A 17,987-nucleotide genomic window follows, 5' to 3' on the forward strand; every position below is an offset into this window, starting at 1 on the left:
TCTACAGTAGCAGGGGAAGCCACATAGAAGACACTCTCTCAGATATAAAACATTTTCCCCCTGGAGTGAGCACTGGTTTTTTTTTTTATATAGAACTGTTGCTTTAAAATATGCATGCACAGGAATTTTGAAGTGCTGTTTTAAATGCTCACAAGAGATCTGGAAAGGGACAAAAGAATGATGCACATCTAGAGCAGAATTAGTACTCTTGTTATAGCAGTCACATAAAAAAGTATGCTTAAAACGTAACGATTTACCTGCAGCCTCTGGCTGTGCCTGCTTTTCCTCTTAACTTCCCTATCATCCAATCTAGTCACCCCGAGTCGGAAAAAACCAGCAAATTTAAAGCAGCAGAATGAGGAAAGGGAACAGGAAACAGGTGGAGGAGAGGTCTGAAGGTCAGCTTTATAGTAAGCAGAAGAAAGAACATTAGGAAAAGCATTAGACATTACAGTTAGGCACTGAAAAAGGAAGTGTTCAGCACATCCTAGGGCAGCAGTGCAGAGATTTCAATACAAGCAATTATTTTTTTCTCTCCACATCATATAATTTTGCAATGGGGGAGAAAGAACTTTCTAAATGCCAGAAATTACAAGAAAAACCATTAACGTAATTTCTACAGCGATTTAACAGTGTGTACAATATCTGTTTAAACGAAGTGAAAGTCCCAATGCATTAGCTATTATGGTTTTTGTCACTCTCATACCTTGAATTTATTGCCCACGCTGATGAAGCTCAGCTTTCCTGTTTTCTGTTTGGGGTCCTTATTGTTGTTGACAGTTTCAAAGAGCTCCCGGACGAACTTATCCTTGGATTCACAAATCAGCGATTCAAGAGACATGTGCAAAGCATCGTTATTCTTCTCGACAAACTGGGTCTGTAAAGAAAACCAACACAGCAGAATGCTAATACCGGTTTCAGAACATGTGCTGATCTGTTCCACTGAATAAGAAAGAAAAGGATCTGTATTAACCTTGATGGTAGTTATTAACAAATTCATGATAAGAGACAGTTTTGACGCCTTGCTACCTAATAAGAGTTAAATCTGTCACTGATGAAGAAAGGCTTCAACTGCACAGAATCTTAAGTGCTTGTGATAAAAAAACGATTAGCATGCTGGGGGTCGAACTGCAGTTTAAACAAGCTCCTGTGGACCCTATGCTTGTCTTAGCAACTAAAGCCCTGCACGCGCAGAATCAGGGGGATGTGCCACGCGCACCGTGCAGATTTTCGGAGGCCCGCAGCCCCGCGCGTATCTCCCGGTACGTGCATTGGAAAGGCTGAACGTGCCGTTAAGCACAGTCCTGCTGAAGCACGCACCGAGATCCGACCGACCCGCGCAACCTGCTGCTGGCTCCGGGTACGTTGAAAAACAAAAAAATTCAAGGGTAGTTAGGGAGGTTTTACTGGAGCAGGCTGGGAGGGAACTGGGGAAGAGTCCTATTTCCGTCACCTCGCGCACCTACTAAATTGCCCCCTACTTACAAGCGCGAGGCGGCACTTGCGCACCGATATAAAATCATGCGCATGGGTAGCGGATTTTAGAGCATACGCAGGTTGACGCACACGTTATAAAATTGGCGCGTCCATACGCGTGCGCTGGGAACCGCGCACGGGTCTTAAAATCTACCTTTAACTTAGCTTAAAAAATTCGTATGGCAAAGAACAAAGCTTAGATACAGACACGTGCAAGCTCTGGTGTGTTCACTGAAAGATCCTGGGTCAAACTGCAGTCATATGGAACCTAAGAGATCTGCTGCTTTCTTTTCTACCCCCCCCCCCCCCCCCCCATTTTAAAAAGGCGATACACTGTACATCATTTCTTTATCTTATAAGCATTGTTTGCAATACAATATACTCTTACAGAAAAGAATTAAGAAGGATATCAATTAAGTGTAGGCGACTAAGTAATCCACAAAAAAATTCATCTTCCATCTACCAAAGAGCTTTTCTTCTGGTTAAAGGGAGTGACGGACATTCACTGCCACTTCTAAACAGCAGACAATTTGCAAAAATGTCAGAATTTGCCAAATGCATGTACAATATACCAGGGATTGCTAGTAGTTTTTAAAACCATCAGTAATGTACTGACACAGAAGAGGAAGTTGAAAGCATATCATGTTCAACCATCTTGGGCTGCCCTGGGCAGACCCAGAGGTATGAAGTAGTGCAAAGCAAAAACCTTTACTGTCATAGGAATTTGTCTTCTGTAGAAAAATTGCCTTCTTGGACCCAAATGGCCTCTCCCTGAATCAAGACCTAAACTTGAAACTACAATACCACTAAACTTGTCGTCCTCTGGTAACTGATATAACCTACACAGTAATATATAAATGATGGAAGATAAAGCCCAAAATAGTCCATCCAGTTTGCCCAGGGCTGGCTCTAGGGCAAATGGCAACCTGTGTGAAAACTGTTGATACAGCCCTTTCAGCTGATCCATGGCACAGATTTGTGGAAGTAATAAGTATGGGCTCCCTCAGCATCCGCTCCCTCCAACCCTGTCCTCCTATTCTCCTTCCTTAGCATTCTCATCTCACCTCTTAATGCCTCCCCGGCATTTTACCCATACCGGAAGTGCCTGCCTGTGATTTTTGAACATGCTCACAAGGCTGGCAGAAATGGGAAGGTATGGTGACAACTGCAGCACAGGCTCCCCACCAAGGCCTGGTTAAGGTCTGGGTCTGTATAGCCCTGATATTCACAGTGGTTTAAGAAACCCTGCTTGGCTATGCATGCACACGCCACTGGGGACAGGGTTGGTTGAAACCATGGGCTGACAGCACCCATTGTGACATAGCACCCTGGTGACCACCCTGCTTGTCCTACCCAAAAGCCAGTTCCGAGTCTGCCTAGCAAGGTGTTTAGGGTTGTAACTGCCTACTACGTGCAGGTTGCCTTAAGAGTAAAGAGGCCCCATCCAAGCCATAAAAGCAAGTAATGGCTAGACCTTCCCACCTTTTCGCTTGTATGCATACTAAGGATAAGGATGCCCCATCCGAAACATGCAAGCAGGTGATGGTCAGACCTCCCCTCCCAACTTTACTTATTCATTCTCTCTTACAATGCATGCAGGATCTGCCTGATCGCAGAAGCACAAGAGACTACTGCTCCTGCCCCACCAACCACGATGAGCGAACTTGATCCAACTTTGCTGAAGTAAGGTAAACAATCAGATAGCTAAACCATAGATTAACTAAGATAAATTGAGATAGAGCCTTTGAATGTACCACTGGCTTGTTGTAGCAGCCAGTTTGTTCAGGTTACCCCCCATGCCTTCCGTTTAGCGTTCTAACTGCTACTCAATGTAGGTTAACCCTAAGCAGAAATGTTACACCAAAAGTTACCATAAGGTTACCCCGGTTTTTCATTTCCCATCATCTAGCCACTAGGGAACCTCGGCATTTATCCCACTCCTTTTTGAATTCCATCATCAATTTTGTCTTCATCATCTCTTCTGAGAGGGCATTTTAGGCATCCACCACTCTTTGTATGAAAAAATATTTCTGATGTTGTTCCTGAGTCTAACCCCTTGGAGCTTCATATCATTAAGCTTCCGCTCTATTGGAAAATATTTGATTCTTGTGCATTATTAATCTCTTTTGAGTGTTTAAATTAAGTATCATATCCCCTGTCTTTCCTCTCTCCTAGGATATATATATATTAAGTTCTTCACTCTTATATGGCTTTTAGCGCAAACCCCACACCATTTTGGTTATCTGGACTGCTTCTATCCTATCTCTATCCTTTTAGAGATATGGCTTCCAGAACTGAACAGGATATTTTAGGTGAGGCCTCACTAATGGCCTATACAGGGGAATTATCACCTTTTTCCTGCTGGTTATGCCTCTCTCTATGCAAACTAGCACTCCTCTGGCCCTAGTCACTGCCTTGTCACATTTTTCATTACCTTCCATCACACACTATCAACCCGAGATCTGTCTCCCAGTGCCTGCGTATCAGTCTCTCGCCCCTAGTCACATACATATCCCCTTCCATCCCAAGTTTATTTTCCTTGTTTTTTGTAACTTTCCCTCTCCCTTTTTCTGATTCACTGTATTTAAAGTTCAAGGTTCTTATTGAAAATATTGTTTTTTACGTTACGTTATGCTTTACACTCCTTGTTATTTGTAAACCGGGTTGATGTGATGCCTATCATGAAACTCGGTATAACAAAAACAATAAATAAATAAAATAAATAAATAAATAAATATCCGTTGAATTTCTGCTCTCCTAAATGCATGGCTTTGCACTTATTCACACTGTAACCTCCTATCAAATAGGCCCATAGATGTACACAGAAAAGCTTTTTGCAAACATATTCCACGACTACCACTCTGAAAAAAAAAAAATTGAAAACTCATTCAGCTGACATTACAGATATCACACAGCAAGAGTCCAGTTATCCATACAGAAAAGATGAACACCTAGCCAACCCAGACACAAAAATACTAAATCCCTTTTTCTAAATTATTAAATGCCCACTATTAAAGCTCTGACTATAATGTGCAGCAGAATTCAAAAGTGCCATAAGGATGATCACAGTACTTAGACAGTAACTTTAAAAGGAGCATGTGCATACCCATATATACATTTTATATGGGCATGCAGCCACATACACCAAAATCTTATATCCTGAGCACAAGTATGCGTACATGTTCTAAAATAGGCCACGGGCATGTATATGTGATCCTAATTTTAACGTGAACAGCTGGAAATTGTCAGCATTTACATGCACAAGTGAGGAAATTCTTATAAATAAATCCCATGCTACTAATGCCTGTAATAAGCAGTGGCTATTCCCTAAGACAATTTGACTAATAGCAATTTATGGACTTCTCCTCCAGGAACTTGTCCAAACATTTTTTAAACGAGCTAAGCTAACTACTATAACCACATCCTCTGGAGCTTAATTATGCACTGAGTGAAAAATAATTTTTTTCTGATTTGTTTTAACTGTGCTACTTGCTAACTTTATGGAGTGCCCCCTAGTCCTTCTATTTTCTGAAAGAGTAAAAAACAGATTCGCATTTACCCATTCTAGTCCTCTCATGATTTTATAGACCTCCCTTATATACCTCCCTCAGTTATCTCTTCTCCAAGCTGAACAGCCTTAGCCTCTTTAGCCTTTCCTTATAGGGGAGCCATTCCATCCCCTTTATCATTTTGGTTATTCTTCTCTGTACCTTCTCCAGTACATCTATATTTTGTTTGAAATGCGGTGACCAGAACTGAAGGCAGTACTCAAGATGTGGTCTCACCCTGGAGTGATACAGAGGCATTATGACATTCTCCATTTTATTCACCATTCCCTTCCTAATAATTCCTAACATTCTGTTTCTTTTGACCGCCACAGCACATAAAACTAATAATTTCAATGTATCGTCCACTATGCCATCTAGATCTTTTTCCTGACATGAAACCTAACATCGTATAACTATCGAATGTGTTATTTTCCCCTATATGCATCACCTTGCACTTCTCCACTTTAAATTTCATCTGCTATTTGGATGCCTAATCTTCCAGTTTCACAGGGTCCTCCTGCAAATTATCACTATATGTTTGTGATTTAACTACTCTGAATAATTTTGTCTTATCTGCAAATTTGATCACCCTTTCCAGATCGCTTATAAATATATTAAAAAGCACCGGTTCAAGTACAGATCCCTGATGCACTCCAATATTTACCTCTCTCCACTCAGAAAACTGACATTTAACCCTACTCTGTTTCCTGTCATTTAACCAGTTTGCAATCCAGAAAAGTACATTATCTCCTATCCCATGACTTTTTAATTTTCTTAGAAGCCTCTCATGGGGACTTTGTCAAGCACCTTCTGAAAATCCAAATACATTACATCTACTGGTTCACCTTTATCCAAGTTAATTAAACACTTCAAAAAAATGTAGTAGATATGTGAAGCAAGACTTCTTTTGGGTAAATCCATACTGGCTGTGACCCATTAAACCATGTTTATCTACCAATATTTGTTCTGTGATTTTGTTCTTTAAAATAGTTTCCATGATTTTTCCTGTCACTGAAGTCAGATTCACTGGTTTATAGTTTCTCAGATCAATGCTGGAGCCCTTTTTAAATATCAGGATTATATTGGACACCTTTCAATCTTCAGGTGCAATGGACGATTTTAATGATAGGTTACAAATTACTAGAAAAGATCTTAAGTTTCATATTTGAGTTCTTTCAGGAGCCTGGGGGTGTATACCATCTGGTCCAGACAATTTGCTGCTCTTCAGTTTGTCAATCTGGCCTACTACATCTACCAGGTTCACCATGATTTGGTTCAGTTCATCTGATTCATCACCCTTGAAAACAGTCTATGGAAAGGATACCAACATCTTCACTTGCAAACACCGAAGCAAGGAATTAATTTAGTCTTTCCGCAATGGCCTTATCTTCCCTATGTGTCCCTTTAATCTCTTGATAATCTAATGGTCCAACCAACTCCCTTGCAGGCTTCTTGCTTCGGATATGTTTTAAAAAGTTATTATGAATTTTTGTCTCTATGGCCAGCTTCTTTTCAAATTCTCTCTTAGCCTGGATTATCAAGGTTTTATATTTATCTTGCCAATGCTTATGCTTTTTCCTGTTTTCTTCAGATGGATCCTTCTTCCAATTTTTGAAAGAAGTTTTTTTGGCTACAATAACCTCTTTTACTTCATCTTTTCACCAAGCTGGCAGTCATTTGGCCTTCCTTCCATCTTTCCTAATGAGTGGAAAACATCTGGATTGTGCTTCTAAGATGGTATTTTTAAACAATGTCCACACCTCTTATACATTCAACCTTTGTAGATGCATCTTTCAGATTTTTTTTTATCTTCCTTATTCTATAAAAGTCTCCCTTTTGAAAGTTTAGTGCTAGAGCTGTAGATTTACTTATTGCTCTCCAGAAGACATTAATTCAAATGTAATCATGTTATGATCACTATTGCCAAGTGGCCCCACCACTGTTACATCTCTCACCAAATCCTGCATTCCACTAAGAATTAAATCTAAAATAGCTTCCTCTCTTCTGGGCTCCTGAACCAATTGCTCCATGAAGCAGTCATTTATTCCATCCAGGAACATTACCTCTCTAGCAAGTCCTGATGTTATATTTACTCAGTCAATATTAGGGGGTAATTGAAATCTCCCATTATTACTAAATTGCCAAATTGATTTGCTTCCCTTATTTCTCTTAGCATTTCATCATCCATATTATCATTTTGGCCATGTAAATAGTGAACATAATGCACTTCAACCCAGATGAATTGGGAACCAAGAAAACTATCAATCTGTCGCTCCTCACCTCCTTTTCTCCCACCACCAACTACCTCTTTCCTTTGGAATGTATCTGCCACTCCAAAATAATACAGTGATTACAAAGAGACAGAGATTGTTGGCCATTTTCTTTCCTCCAAGTTTATTCAGCTGAAATGTTTTTCTCCGAAACCAGAATTCTATTAAACAACACTTGTGCAGTTCTTCATTCTTACTATCGGCAAAGGTCTGGGGTGCAAAAATATTTAGAAAACTTAGGCACCTGCCAAAAATTATCAGAAGCAAGGGAAATTTTTTCCTTGTTTTACTTCTTTTTGCATTTTTTAAACTTTGCTTGTTTGTTTTGCTTTTATTTTGAACTTTTTGTTTATGTATGGCCCCACTGAGATCCCTACCAAAAGAGTATGGCCTAAAACAAGGATATAAAGTAAGATACTAATGAACTATGAGGGTTAACACTTTATTACAAAGAGTAGTATTCATATTTTTATGTGGCTAAAACAGGGATAGGCAACTCAATTTCTTGAGTGCCACATGCCAGTCAGGTTTTCAGGATAACCACAGTAAATATGCATGAGATGAATTTGCTTATAGTGGAGACAATGCATGCAAATGCATTTCATGAATATTCAGTGTGGATATCCTGAAAGCCTCACTGGCTTGTGGCACTTATGGATCAGAGTTGCCTAACCCTGATCTAATAGGTAAAAGCAGTGTAGAGCAGAAGAATGTACTATATGTTACACAGTTCCCCAATTAGAGGTTGTTATACCTGTTTTTGCCTGATGGCAGAAATGCAAGTGACCCCCAATGGCTTTGTGGATTTTTAATTTGTATTTCAAGAGAGAAGGCATGCTTCCTTTCAGGTTTCTTAATAGTGAAGGCCAAAAGCCTTGGCTGAAGAGTCTCACAATATAGGGATGGTAACTTTAAAATGAGCATATGGGTACCCAAACATGCATGTATGGGCATGCGAGTGCACATACACTGGAATTTTTAACTGTGCGTGCAGTTGTGTGTATATGATTTTAAATATGTCTACCACACATATGTGAGTTCCTAATTTTAACAGTTACTCAAGCAAACATATTTCTCGTATCTTCTTTAGGACTTTGTTGGCTTTAACACATACAGATAAGTAGATTTTAAAACATGCTCTCATGATGGACATTCCCAATTTTACTAAGTAGTCCACCAGTTTGCCCAAACCCTCTCGATGTCATCCAGACTAATCTGGTTCAGCCTGCACTCACCCCAGTTGACCCAGACCTCTCAAGTGTCATTTTAGGCCTAAATAGATATGTATGCAGACTTACACCTCAAGAGAAGAAGTAAAAATGCGTGGCTAACAGCCCACCACATGTTGCGGCTGTATGGATTTATGCTTGGAAATTTTGTCCCTGCCCTGGAACGCCCCTGACATACCTTGTCTCCGCCACCCCTTTTTTTTTTTTTTTTTACTCTCATATGCACATAAATTGTGGCTTTTAAAATACGCATTGCTCACGCGCAACCCTCGCATATATGGACCTTTTCAGACAAACAAAGCTCTTAAAATTCACCCCACAGAATACTTTTTAGCAAACACCCAGTGGTGGATGACATATCTCTTATAGAGATTTTTGCAGTTAAGTATACTTAAGGGGATTTTTGTTCAAAGTAAGTCTTATCCATCCTTCCAGCCTATAAGAAAGGAGTAAAAGAAAAAGTTTCCAGATCAATCTGGTATTACTTAGTAGAGATGTGAATCGGAACCGGAATCAGTTCCGATTCACATCGTGAATTCTTTTTCGTGCGGCCCGATTGATTTTTTTTTTTGTTTAATCGGCTGCGCCTGAGCCGATAAACAAAAAACCCACCCCGACACTTCAAAACAGCTCCCTTAGCTTCCCCCACCCTCCCGACCCTCCCCCCCAAAAAAAAAAAAACGTTTTCAATTACCTGGTGGTCCAGTGGTGGTCCCGGGAGCGATCTCCCACACTCGGGCCATCGGCTGCCAATAATAAAAATGGCACCAATGGCCCTTTGCCCTTACCTTGTGACAGGGTATCCGTGCCATTGGCCGGCCCCTGTCACATGGTAGGAGCACTGGATGGCCCGCGCCATTTTTAAAGATGACGCCGGCCGTCCATTACTATGTGCAGCCATATACATGTGTATACGCCACTGTGCACATTTGTTTGAAAGTTATCTTCTATGGACCTGATTTTAAAAAATATTTACATGCTTAAAATTGGGTTTTACACGTGTAAATGCAGTTTATCCTTTTAAGTGGGTTTTTGAAAATTGATACAATATACATAGGATATTCATGTGCAAGAACACTTCAGGTACGTAAATGGCTGTTTTAAATTGCTACAACAGTATGTTACATTTACACACGTAACTACATACATACATAAAATATGCAGACAGGAAAATATACATGTATAAATCCAGAGGTAGAAAATGCATGCACACAATTTACTGAACACATGAATTTTACATGCATGAACTGTTCACGCATGCGTGCATGAAAAAGGACCCTGAAAAAGAAGCTAATAAGCAAACGTTTGCATTCCCTCTCTTCAACAGTTGCAGGAGTAAGAGCCAACTTTTCAAAATGTTTGGGGAATGCTAAACTCAATACATATTATCCCTCCATAGACATGGTGAAAGAGTTTGCTGAATATTGGGGATGCTCAAGCACCAAGAGTGCTGGCACCCATACGTTCCTCCATCAGTGGCTGACACACACATTCTCTCCCCACTCCCTTCCATAAACTCCTTCCCACACACATCCTCCACAACCCCTCCAACACAAAGACGTTCTCCCACTGGAAGCAGGAGCAGATATGCACCCCCCCCCCCCCACCATCTCACACGCACACACACACTTCACAAAACAAATCAGACCAAAGTTTCAAAGGAGGAGGATGCAGCCCAAAGCACTGTCAGTTTGATCATGAGCCAGCAGAATGGGGTAAGGAGAAGGAGGGGCTGCGGGAAAGCACACCTACCATAGGCCAGGAAGGCACAACATGAGCAGCAACAGGCAGCCCTCGTAAGAAGGGGAAGGGAAGAGGAAGGGGAATGGATTCATGAGTGGGCAGAATGGGAAAGGTAGAAGGAAGGAGGGGGTGGGCCAGGATGGTAGGCGGAGCCCACAGGAGGACTCATAAGGAGCGGTAAAAGCAGGGGAATCCCCCTTTTTTTTGCCAGCAGATTGGCTCAAGATATTCCCTGCCCACCCTCCTGTGGTAAGAGAGGGGGGGTCTTAGCTGAGGGGTACATAAGACTGTCACAGCGCTGGCAGGAGCGAGGGTGACCAGCCTGCATGGGCAAATGCCCTATTAAAGCAAGACAGCAGTCACTCTGGGCATTGGCGAAAGTCACAGCCACTGAAGCCTGTCAGCAGCAGAGCAGACAAGATAAGATCAAAGGTCAATCACCACTTTGACAGCAGATGGGGAGGGGTATAAGTAGCACTAGAGCTCTCTGTCTTTTATGGATTACAGATGCTTAATTATGAAGTCAAGCAATCAAGATGCAGGAAAAAAAACTTTTACAGCTTGGGGGTGGGTGTAGTCTGAGGCAGGGCTATATCAAACAAGCGCTGATCACCCCCCCTGGGGTCTATTTTCACAGATGATGCTGTTTTGTTTGAGAGTTTGTTTCTGTTATTGCTTGTGGGTGACTAAAATTGAATGTAAGCTGGGCTATGGCTCTATCCTTCCACAAGAGAAGTTTTTGCATTAACGGAAGTGTTCTTGACATCAGTCTGTGTGTGTTTCATTGTGTAGTCGAGAAGGGGGTGAGAGTGCTAATACTGGGGCTAAACTAAGAGGGCTCCTCCAGCTGCACAATGTCAGAGGAGGATTTTCTTTGGGGGATAAGAGAGGATCGAGGGTATGACAGTTACCTGCATCTATCTACTGGAGCTAAAGAATGCCTTTATCAATTGTGTGTGCTCTGTGAAGTACACCTTTCTAAACTTGTTTTGGTTTTCCTCTGTTCTCTCCTTATACTTTCCCCTCCATTCCAAGAAATTATTCTCTTCTTCAGCTTCTTCCACTCTCCATCCACACTTTCTCCATCTTCCCCCACTCCTATCCACGTCCTCCTTCCCTCACTCTCTCCTCCTTTCTTGTTCCCTCCCAGTGTTCACTCCTCTCTCCCATCTTCCCGGTATGCTCCCTCTCTCTTCATTGCTTCCTTCCAGTACAAGGCCTAGAGACAGGAGGCAACTCCAAGCCACAGGATCTCGGCTTGAGTTTTGCCAGCAGTGGCAATTGGGATTGGCCTCTGAAGATGTCAGCAGAAGCAGCTTCTCGGGTCAACCCCAGACATCGGCGGTGTTTCTTCCACCCAGGCGCAGTAGCAAAATTGTAGATACCCCGATTTTTTTTTCAGCCCTAGTAAGGGTCGTACACTACTCATCAACTTTGTATTTTGTGATAGATAGGAGGAACTACTGCCTTCAAAAATGGTTGTAGATCACATTTAAGACATCGGATCACACAAAGTCTGTTCATTTTCAGAAATAAACAATGTATAAAACTAAAAAGAACATATCTCATCAACATTTACCTTATTAGTAATTTATCACATTGATATTAGTACAGGCAAAACAGACTCTACATACCGTTTCATAGCACACAGCTCCAGCAAAATGTCTAATGATAAATCCTTCGTCATCTCTGACATTTCTATGGACAGTCAACTTAGACTTCCTGGGAATCTGTAATCACAAATCAATCATCAATCAAGGCTCTTCAAAGAAAGACTCAGTCTCAGAACCTGAAAAGAAAGGCAAGTCTCCCCAGAATAAACATTTGCCATCAGAAGTACTTCTGCAGTACAAGTTACAACCATCATTTTAACTGTTCCTTAATTGTCATGGCTATTATTCGATTAAGGAAAGCGATAATGCTACATATTAAAAACGTGTGAAAAACAAACAAAAAAAGGAATACTTTGGGACTACTAATGAAAAACTGATTTTATACCTAGTGAAGGCAATTTTCTGCCACCTCGCGGTGTGTAGAGGTGGTTCTTGTCTGGTCCTAGGCAGAATTTCTGTCAGTCTGTGGAGCAATGGTTACAGCAGGAGGACGAAGGAGAAAGCAAGACCTGCTTTCCAGCTGTGCACTGCACCATGCACCACAGCAGCAAAGACTTTTCCTATCTCTCTCCTGCTTGCCTTCTCCTACAGACTTTTTATTTCCAGTTGGGATTAGTCCCGAGGCCCCAATTCTAAAAGGGAAGCTGCTGCAGTTGAATGTTAAAAAGCCGGCATGAGACTGAGTCAGCCTCTGCTCCTCTCTCAGGTTCTACCTTCCATACAGATGCCAGGAGGAAACAAGCCACAGCAGGGCCTAAGAGGCAAGCAGATGCAGACGGTCTCATTACAGCTTGCTAACATTCAGCTGCAGTTGCTCCCCTTCCTAGAGATCTGAGGGGGAGTCCATGTGGCAGAGGTATTAATTGTGGAAGTGTTGCTGGAGGGAGAGAACAGAAGGGATATCATGTTTTTGTTTTGTTTTTTAACAAAGAGCTGATGGCTCACTGGGGAGGAGAGAAAGAGAGGGATTTTTTTCTTATATTTTTAATTGACCAACTGGTGGCTGACTGGATGAGGAGCAAAAGAGAAGGAGGAATTTTTGTTCAATAATCAACTAGTGGCTGGCTAGTAGGAAAAGGGAGGTATTTTTTTTTTCTGAGGACAATATTCTTGGCTGGCTAGGAAAAGGAAGGGTAGAGAGATTTTTTTTTTTTTTTTTTTTTATAAGAGCAATTTTCTTTTAAACAATTTCATTAAACTGCCTAGGTACCTTCTTAAAATGACACAGACCAGCTGCAGGGTTGATTCATAAGATTAAATACCAGATACAGAAAGGAGTATATCTTCCACTAAGCCTCTCTTTTTAATTTTCCCCTCCCCTGACCCCCATTATTCATCAGCATTACCACCAGTCTACGTAACCTTAGGAAGGGAGCTATCCAGTCCTTGGTATACAAAAGGTTGAGAAACACTGGTTTGTAGGGCTTGCAAGCTCATGTTCAAAGGGAAACTCCTTTTGAAGTTTCCCTTTGAAAATGTGGGTCTAGAGATGACTATCTGGGTGGCCTCACATACTGACTGCATGGCAATCCTGTGAATCTAAGCATTTAACACACATATATCAGGAGAAACAGATTTAAGGTGTCCATATTTTTAAAAAAGGGAGACAGAAGGGTAACTTGCATTACTGCACTGCATATCACACCTGTGATTTACGCAAATGTGCATTAATTGTATACCCTTAACATTAAGGAAATCCATACATACATACATACATTAAGGAAATCCATACTGTATACAGCCTGAATCAAAAACAGACAAAGTGAAAGCACGGTAGTGGAGGATCACTTTAACATAATACTTCATCCTATGGAAAGCACTGTGTGCACTGATATGAGGCCTTAGAAATTGAGTATATGTGTGTGTGTGTGTGTGTGTGTGTGTGTGTGTATCTATATATACAAAAGAATCCCCCAAAAACAAATTATTGGAGAAAAAAGAAAAAAAAGCACTTTGGCTTTCAAACAAACCATACCATAAATCTAATTTTGCATTTTAACTGAAATCAATTTATTTTTTGCAAATACATTAAAACAATAAATGTTTTCAATATTTTTTACATAAAACCAAGCATATTTATTAATCCCTTGTGATGATATATTGCTTATTTCATATAAACACCTTAACAACTTTCCAAAAACCATATCAACCTTAACCCAACTATTAATAGCCCTCAACACTATTCTACTCCTAACCTCGATCTATCCCTGAAATACTTTGCATTTCCGATCAACTGATTTCTCATCTGGTCCTAGGCAAAATTTCTGTCAGTCTGTGGAGCAATGGTTATTGCAGGAGGACGAGGAGAAAGCAAAATCAGTTGATCGGAAATGCAAAGTATTTCAGGGATAGATCGAGGTTAGGAGTAGAATAGTGTTGAGGGCTATTAATAGTTGGGTTAAGGTTGATATGGTTTTTTGAAAGTTGTTAAGGTGTTTGTATGAAATAACAAGCAATATATCATCACAAGGGCTTAACAAATATGATTGGTTTTATGTAAAAAATATTGAAAAAAGTTTATTGCAAATACCTTAAAACAATAAATAAATTGATTTCAGTTAAAATGCAAAATTAGATTTATGGTATGGTTTGTTTAAAAGCCAAAGTGCTTTTTTTCTTTTTTCTCCAATAATTTGTTTTTGGGGGATTCTTTTGTGCGCAATACGATAAAGCACAAATGAAATACATATACATTGCCTTTATTTTTGATTTCTATATGCTAAATTTGTGAGGCATTTCCTGACTGATTTTGTTTCCTCATGGTCTAGTTCTGATATCTTACCAAAACCTGTCCCTTTACATTAGTATATTAACCCAAAGATGACAATTTTCTACACTTTTTATGCACTTTCAACTGCTGAGATGGGAGTAGAGGTAGTCACTAGGGTCAATGTAGGCATGTAAAAGCCTTTTTTTTTTTTTTTTGCTGCCTTGTCATTTTTGATGGGCCCTAAAGCTAGTCTTTAAAGAATTTGAACTCTATGAGACTGCAAAATGTTCTCTCTTTCACTTTTGGTTGGACAGCTGAAAAGCAAGCAGAGCTGTTGGCACATAGCTGAACTCAGGCCTTATTATGAATATGCTAATAATTTTAACAAATTCCTCTAAATGTGGCCTTTTGTTACTATCATGAAAATTTGCATAGCTATATGTACTATTACTCAGTCATACTGTCTAGAACATTTACAGAGTAATGGCATATGCCTGTGTGAATTAAAGGCCTACTGCAAAAAGAGACAAACCATCATTATGAGAAAACCTACAGTGAGCCGGAAATGGTCTTTGTGCTTCATATGTACTTCAGATGTAAAGTGCTGGTCACTTGGCTGGGGAAGTCGGTTTTCTTCATCCAAAATATCCAGCACACCCACTAATTTTGCTTCAATCAAATCTGTTATAATCAAACAAAAATGTACAGGTTTGCAATCCTCTAAAATGGAACCAGCCCCCCAAAAAACCCAATGCTACAATATTATAGAGCAGAGAAATATACCTGGACCTAACCAAATGGAACATTCATAACACAAACAAAAACTGGCACACAATTTGGTAAATGTATAATATCTCTTTAATAAGTTAAGCAAACTTCTGAATCTTCCTGATTGGTCTGGGTTTCTTTCAGGTTTCTTTAGCTTATTAAAAAGGTTTTACACATGTACACAGTTGTGCCATTTTGTGCATACTTTTTTTTTTTTTTTTTAGCCCAGTGGCTTCCTTCTCCTTTGGGCTTCCCTGTTTTGCTGCTTTTGTGTTGTGTTAATTTTTCAGATATGTCACTGGTCTGACCCAGCATGGCATATCTTTAGTTCTTATGAATGGTTTGGAGTAAATCAATACAGCACGGCATTTGCCTGTTCAAATAGTACTAGGATTAGAGGGCACTCCATGAAACTATGAAAGTCTGATAATATCTTGTCGTTAGCTATATCACCCAAGAAAGAAGAAAAATATTTCTGGCTTTAAAGTATACTATTATTAATATGAGGTCAGTTTTTCACTGAGTTATCTATCTAAATATAAGATTACATTTCAAGAAAATTAATTTTTAGAATCCTGAACAGTTTATCTTTCTTCAGAAAAAGTCTACAATGCATAACAATAATTTAGAAAAAATGCTATGATCTCAGATCCTGATTGTATGGATATTTTTGGAAGCTCTACGGGACATTTTTCAAAATGTCCACATTGGGTACTTTTTTTTTTACCCAAGCAGCTTTGCACCAATGCTCAAAACCAAAGTATGTGCAAATGTCACCTTAAAAATTTACCACAGGTACAAAGTATAAGTGGTCATTTGCATCTGCTTTATCTACAAGCAGATGAGGAAAAGTACATACGAAGATTTGAAAATGCGATCTACACATGTTTTTCCTCCCGCCCCTCAAAAGATGTTGCCAGGAATGCCTCCTCTCAGAACACATGGATAGAGGGTAATTACCATACAACTAGCTTTTACCTGCATAAATGGCTTTGTAAACTGTATTCATAACAACTTGTAATGTAGTCTGTGATGGAGGGCATCGGTGAGTCCTTCCCTTTCTTTTTTTTAACTTTGAATTTCTCCTACTTCTTGCGACCCTTGCTCTCACTCCATAGTGTGGACTAACACTTGGTTGGGAAATTTTTTCTTGGGGTTTTTTTAGCTCAAGGTTTTTTATGGGATTGTTTTAGCCAAGTCAACCTCTATTTGGGAGATTTTCCCATGGTATTGTATTAAATAAAAGTTGAGTGGGTGTTTTTAAAATGAGCAAACTGTTCATTACTTCATTAAGAGAATAAGTTCATATTCTGCTTCACATGGTTCCAGCTGTTTCATTATATATCATACCTATACAGTCCTGATTATCCACATAATGCACTTCATTGACTCCAAGGCCTTCCTTCTGATACAGTTCTTGCTCCTAAATAAAAAGAAAGAGGATGTATTTAGATTTTTAGTTTTCATGTTTCTAAATTTGTGTCTCCTGTGTAAATTAGTGGGGATGTATATCATAGAATAGTTCTTCTGAGGGCCAATCTCAGGCTTGCCTCCCTCGTCCATTGGGACTGGTCGGGCCTGAGCGTGCTGTGCACATTCACAGGGAGTGCACTGCTATCATTGGAACAGCAGTATAACTGAGAGAAAGCATGCCCTCCCATCTTGGGCCGGCAAGGGTTTCTAGTGCTCCCCAAGCATGCCATCTGGGGTGGGGACATTTTAGATGGAGAAAAAAAAAAAGATATACACATAGATTGATTTTTGTTACAACTTGTTTTTCTTAGGCAACTTCAATTTTTGTTTTGCCAGAGGTTCCCATATAAAGCTCGTGGCATTAAAGTTATACATAGCTCAATACACGTGACAGATAAATCTTAGTACATCAACAGCTAAGAAAAGAAAAAAATAATTAAACCCATGGCGCACACATGTGGTTAATTGGGCAAGTTAACTTTTATAATGAACATAGCAATGACATAAGAAGGAATAAGGATGTCAGGGAATAAAAATAAGAACCAAAGAGATATAGGTTAAAAAAATTTTATTTTTCACTCAACCAGAAGGCTTAATAGAGCCTTTGAAAGGAGCTATCTTAAATTTTGCTGGTCTAAAGACCTCCTCAGCATGATAAGTGCACCCCTATTTCCCAGGCTGACAAAGAAACACAAAGGGGTAGAATTAGCAAAAGTTGGAAATTTGTCTGCTGTAATGTCTGTCAAAATGAATCCAATATATAAACATTTATTTTTCCTAAATGAAAAATAAAAGATTATGACATGGCAAATTATGGATGCAAAAAGTTGCCCAACCAATTGTGAGTCAGTTTGCTTCACAAGCTTTATGTTAGATATGCTTCGGTATTCATACGCAGAGAAGGCTCTTCACAGAAGTAAAATATGATGGAAAATGAAGAGATCTAGTGTGCCTAATCACTGAACAAAGCCTGCTCCAGCTCTCCTCGTGCTTGGTCCCACACCACAAAAGAGGGGATGCAACCGCACCACTGCACACCCCTCTTCCACCTGCAGTCTTAGGATTCTGGAGATGGCAGAGCAGAGCAGTGGCTTCAGGTAAATGTGGATGAGAGAGAGGTAATCAGGTCTATAACCAAAGCCATGGTGAGGAGGGAT

At 40.0% G+C, this 17,987-nt stretch overlaps 1 protein-coding gene across 7 annotated transcripts in view; it reads right to left on the reverse strand.

Annotated features, from left to right (window-relative positions):
• MYO6 (myosin VI) overlaps window positions 1-17,987 on the reverse strand; it is a 527,529-nt gene that overhangs the window by 241,672 nt on the left and 267,870 nt on the right. For all 7 annotated transcript variants that reach the window (XM_029595584.1, XM_029595582.1, XM_029595583.1 and 4 more), the window contains exons 15-18: window positions 16,708-16,780; window positions 15,143-15,270; window positions 11,901-11,996; window positions 707-877 (exon numbers count right to left, since the gene is read on the reverse strand). In XM_029595584.1, coding sequence (XP_029451444.1) covers window positions 707-877; window positions 11,901-11,996; window positions 15,143-15,270; window positions 16,708-16,780 — 468 coding nt within the window. The remainder of the gene's footprint in view (window positions 1-706; window positions 878-11,900; window positions 11,997-15,142; window positions 15,271-16,707; window positions 16,781-17,987) is intronic.

Source organism: Rhinatrema bivittatum, chromosome 3 (assembly GCF_901001135.1).
Source record: "Rhinatrema bivittatum chromosome 3, aRhiBiv1.1, whole genome shotgun sequence".
NCBI classification, from domain to species: domain Eukaryota; kingdom Metazoa; phylum Chordata; class Amphibia; order Gymnophiona; family Rhinatrematidae; genus Rhinatrema; species Rhinatrema bivittatum.